The 4,051-nt window shown below is 32.0% G+C and overlaps 1 protein-coding gene across 1 annotated transcript; it reads left to right on the top strand.

Moving 5' to 3' along the window:
- Positions 1-391: 391 nt before the first annotated feature.
- On the top strand, positions 392-3,743 carry LOC111911407 (serine/threonine-protein kinase SAPK3). The gene is made up of 10 exons (XM_023907188.2): positions 392-568; positions 689-812; positions 1,519-1,593; positions 1,848-1,949; positions 2,042-2,095; positions 2,184-2,276; positions 2,359-2,451; positions 2,543-2,647; positions 2,921-3,019; positions 3,275-3,743. Exons 2-10 carry the CDS (start codon positions 690-692, stop codon positions 3,554-3,556), a joined length of 1,026 nt encoding a protein of 341 aa, XP_023762956.1. The 5' UTR covers positions 392-568; position 689; the 3' UTR covers positions 3,557-3,743.
- Positions 3,744-4,051: the final 308 nt, after the last annotated feature.

The following is a 4,051-nucleotide window of genomic DNA, read 5'->3' as shown; positions in this document are numbered from 1 at the left end:
AAAAAGGGTCATATTTGCAAGTTATAGAAAACATAAAGACCATTTGCATCAAAAAGAATTAACAAGAACTGAATTTGTTGCTTTTGACAAACCATAAGGACCGTTTTTGTAATTTTGTCTTGATTATATTAACTTTCAAGGGTAAAGACGAAAATAAGCTAGAAAGATCTTTTAATTTTGAACGATATTTCCACAGTGGGACCAATTTACTTTCCCTCCCTTCCTTGTACATTCAAAACCTAGGTGGCCATATGACAAGTGGCACAGATAATGATAAATCTTCACTTGCCAGCGCCTTCAAGGCAGCGCTCTCTCCATGAATGCAAGACTACCCTACCCTTTCTTGTTCATATTCATACGTGTCTCTTCTCAAATTCAGCAGTTTAAAGATTTTTTTTACACAAATCGAATCTTTATTCAATTCCCTCTTGAAAGCAAAACCCTTTATATATACCCTCCAACTTTGAACACAATTTCGCAACTTTTCTTCACCTTTTTCAGAAACCCCCATTGACAATGACTCTTACTCTTTAATCTTTATCATACTCTTGTGCTTTGAACACAATTCGTAACTATCTTTCGTCTCTCTAGATTTTTTTTTGTCTTTTATATATATAATTATTTAGGAGGGTTTTGAGCCAAAAGATTGATTGATTGTGCATTTGGGGTTGTTTTGTTGTTATGGTAGAATGGAGGAGAAATATGAGCCATTGCAAGAACTTGGTTCTGGGAACTTTGGAGTGGCAAGGCTGGTTAGAGATAAGAAGACTAAGGAGTTGCTTGCAGTCAAATACATTGAAAGAGGAACAAAGGTATATTAATAGGGTTAAATGTCACATTAATATAAAGTGGTTAGTTTTGTGATTATCCTATTTATATTTATTCCATAAATAATTAAGATATAATTTTTTGTTGAAAGATTATATAAGTTTTTAACTGTTATTTTACCAAACCCGTAAATGTTTCTATTTTGACGTTCATTTTGGTGACCTTTTGTTAGTAGGGTTAACTGCAAGAAACAATAACATAAGTTGATTGATTATGTTTATTATAGCAATATCATCCGAACACAAAGCACTTTTCAAAGCTATAATTGGATATAGCTTTCAATCGTATAATGTCCTAATAAGAAAACATGTTAAATAACAATTCTATAATTGTAAGATTTTCAAAGTACAACACCTTAATAAGGAAAAAAATCAAAACTCAGTGATATAATAGAAGGAAATGAAACTAGGATGCTACAATACACAAATAAATGACAGCAGGTTGCTAATTCTAATTGTATCTAGACCTTGTTAATAATTATGAGCAAGAACACAAATTTCGGTTTTAATTAAGTGATCAATCAATTGCTCCAAAGCTAACCCATGGAATGCCTCTAGCATATATATAAGTAATTTGAACATGAAAAACTTTTCATTTTGCTATTTTCATGCTACTCAAGTTCTTGTTTAAATCTAACTTCCTATTATAATTAACCGATTTTCAATCAATAACCTCAAGTTCTTGTTTCAGATCGATGAAAATGTTCACAGGGAAATCATCAATCACAGATCACTTAAGCATCCAAACATCATTAGGTTCAAGGAGGTAACCATTTCTTATGATAGAGCCACAATCTTTGCAAGTAGTTTGCAAGAAAATCATCTCAAGATAAATAAAAGTTCAATCTTTACATGTGTATATCACAGATTCCCACTTCTTTTTTTAATATGCGTATGCTGGAAAACGCAAAACTAGGCATTTTCAATGGTTTAATGTTTAAAAAAGTTCCATTTTTTTTCTTTGAAGAAGATTAGGAAAGAATTTTGCTTTTTCTATTTTGAAAAATAAATTGTGGGCAGGTGTTGTTAACTCCAACACATCTGGCGATAGTCATGGAATATGCAGCTGGTGGTGAACTTTTTGTCAAGATTTGCAGTGCTGGAAGATTCAGTGAAGATGAGGTTCAAACTACTTCATCACTTTTTTCTCTTTTACAAATGAAACCTAGAAAAAAAAAAACTAAAACTTGGGAAATTATCTTTTTGAAAAACAGGCTCGGTTTTTCTTCCAACAGCTTATATCTGGAGTCAGCTATTGTCATTCCATGGTAAAGATTGTTCTTTAATCTCTAGCACCTAATTAATTTTAATCTCTTCGTATAGTTTTTATAATCATTTGTCTTTTTTCAACTTTAGGAAATTTGTCACAGAGATTTGAAACTTGAGAACACTCTCTTAGATGGAAGCCGAAGCCCACGTCTCAAGATTTGTGATTTTGGTTATTCTAAGGTTATATATTACATTTTTTTTTTCGTTTGGTGCAATTTTATCTTTTGATTCTTGATCGTGTCCTTTTTTGTCATTTGACCAGTCTGGCTTATTGCATTCGCAACCAAAATCGACTGTGGGAACACCAGCATACATTGCCCCCGAGGTTCTATCCCGTAAAGAATATGATGGCAAGGTACTTTATTGAGCTTTTCTTTTTTTCTTAATTTTTCTTTTGTAATAAAATACCATAGTTTTGTCTGATTTTTTTTTTGCTTTTTTGTTAGATTGCAGATGTTTGGTCATGTGGAGTGACTCTTTATGTTATGCTTGTAGGAGCTTACCCTTTTGAGGATCCAAGAGACCCTCGAAATTTCCGCAAGACAATCGGGGTAATTAAGATATATTCATTCATGGACGACCAAAGATATATGTTGACTTTATATGGTCAAACTTAGCCATTTCAAGATTCATATTGTGATGGATTTGACTACATTACGACCATTAACATCTGACAAAGACTCAAATTGTTTGATTTGATTTCAAGTTATCTATACGCATCATAGATTTCACCAAAACTTGAAGAATATAAATCAGTTATATGTTTGAAATTAGAGGGTTTTGATGACTGGATTATAACATTGGCTGGTTTTTGTTATATTTAGAGAATCATGAGCGTTCAGTACTCAATACCAGATTATGTGCGTGTCTCCAAAGATTGTAGACATCTTCTTTCTCATATCTTTGTTGCCAATCCATGCAAGGTACTGGTTCTTTCTAAATAAAGGTTTCACGAAGTAATATATACATCGTACATGGTGCTATAGAGAACCAAAAGAATCACTTGTTTTAACTAAAGCTTTTGATTATTAATGAACCATATATAAACTATGTATTTATATATAGGGCTAATGTTATAAAATAGTAATCAAGTTTTAGGTTTGTTTCACCTACGTACCTCAATCTTAATTGTTTTCTACTTCTATGAAAACTAAATCTCTTTTTGATTTCTGTTCTAGCGAATCACAATAGCAGAAATCAAGAAACATCCATGGTTTATAAGGAACATGCCTAAGGAGCTTGTTGAAGGGGAGAAAACAAACTATGAGAATACAAGTCGTGATCAATCGTCTCAAAGTGTTGATGAGATCAATCGTATTATACAAGAAGCTAAGACTGCTGGAGATGGGTCCAATGTGAATGGAGAGATTGTCATTGGTGATGGATCATTGGATCCTGAAGATGAGATTGATTTGGAAGATGAGATTGAATCTAGTGGAGATTATGCTGGCCAAATTTGATGTCTTTTACTGAGATGATATTATTTTGAAAGCTGTGTTCAAGTGTGAAATTTTCTTTTGTGTTCTTGGATGAATGTGTTTGATGACAAACCAAGTTGTGTAGATTACATTTGGTAGATATTCACGTGTGCAATAATTTGTAATGGATATGTAAGCTTTTAATTTTGAATTTTTGATTATATAGAAATTATAGTTTGCAAATTTTAATAAATAGAAACTACTAGGGGTCTTTTGTGCATTACGTGGGATTTTTATTTTTGCTCGGGTTTACGGGTGTTGAATGTGTTTGGCAGCATGCTTTTTTGAGAGCATTTAGAAGACTTTTAGCTTTTGAGAAAGTTCGAATTAAAAAATATATATATTTCTGAATAAGCGTAAAGCTTTTAATTTAAACAATAATTAAATCCAAAATTAGTTCCGTAGTGTTTAAGGAAAAATTACCCATATTACAACCAATTTACTAGATTACCTTTACTAATACTAGTATCATAATCA

Source organism: Lactuca sativa, chromosome 6 (assembly GCF_002870075.4).
Source record: "Lactuca sativa cultivar Salinas chromosome 6, Lsat_Salinas_v11, whole genome shotgun sequence".
Lineage (NCBI taxonomy): Eukaryota > Viridiplantae > Streptophyta > Magnoliopsida > Asterales > Asteraceae > Lactuca > Lactuca sativa.
This window is presented reverse-complemented; position numbering and strand designations above follow the sequence as displayed.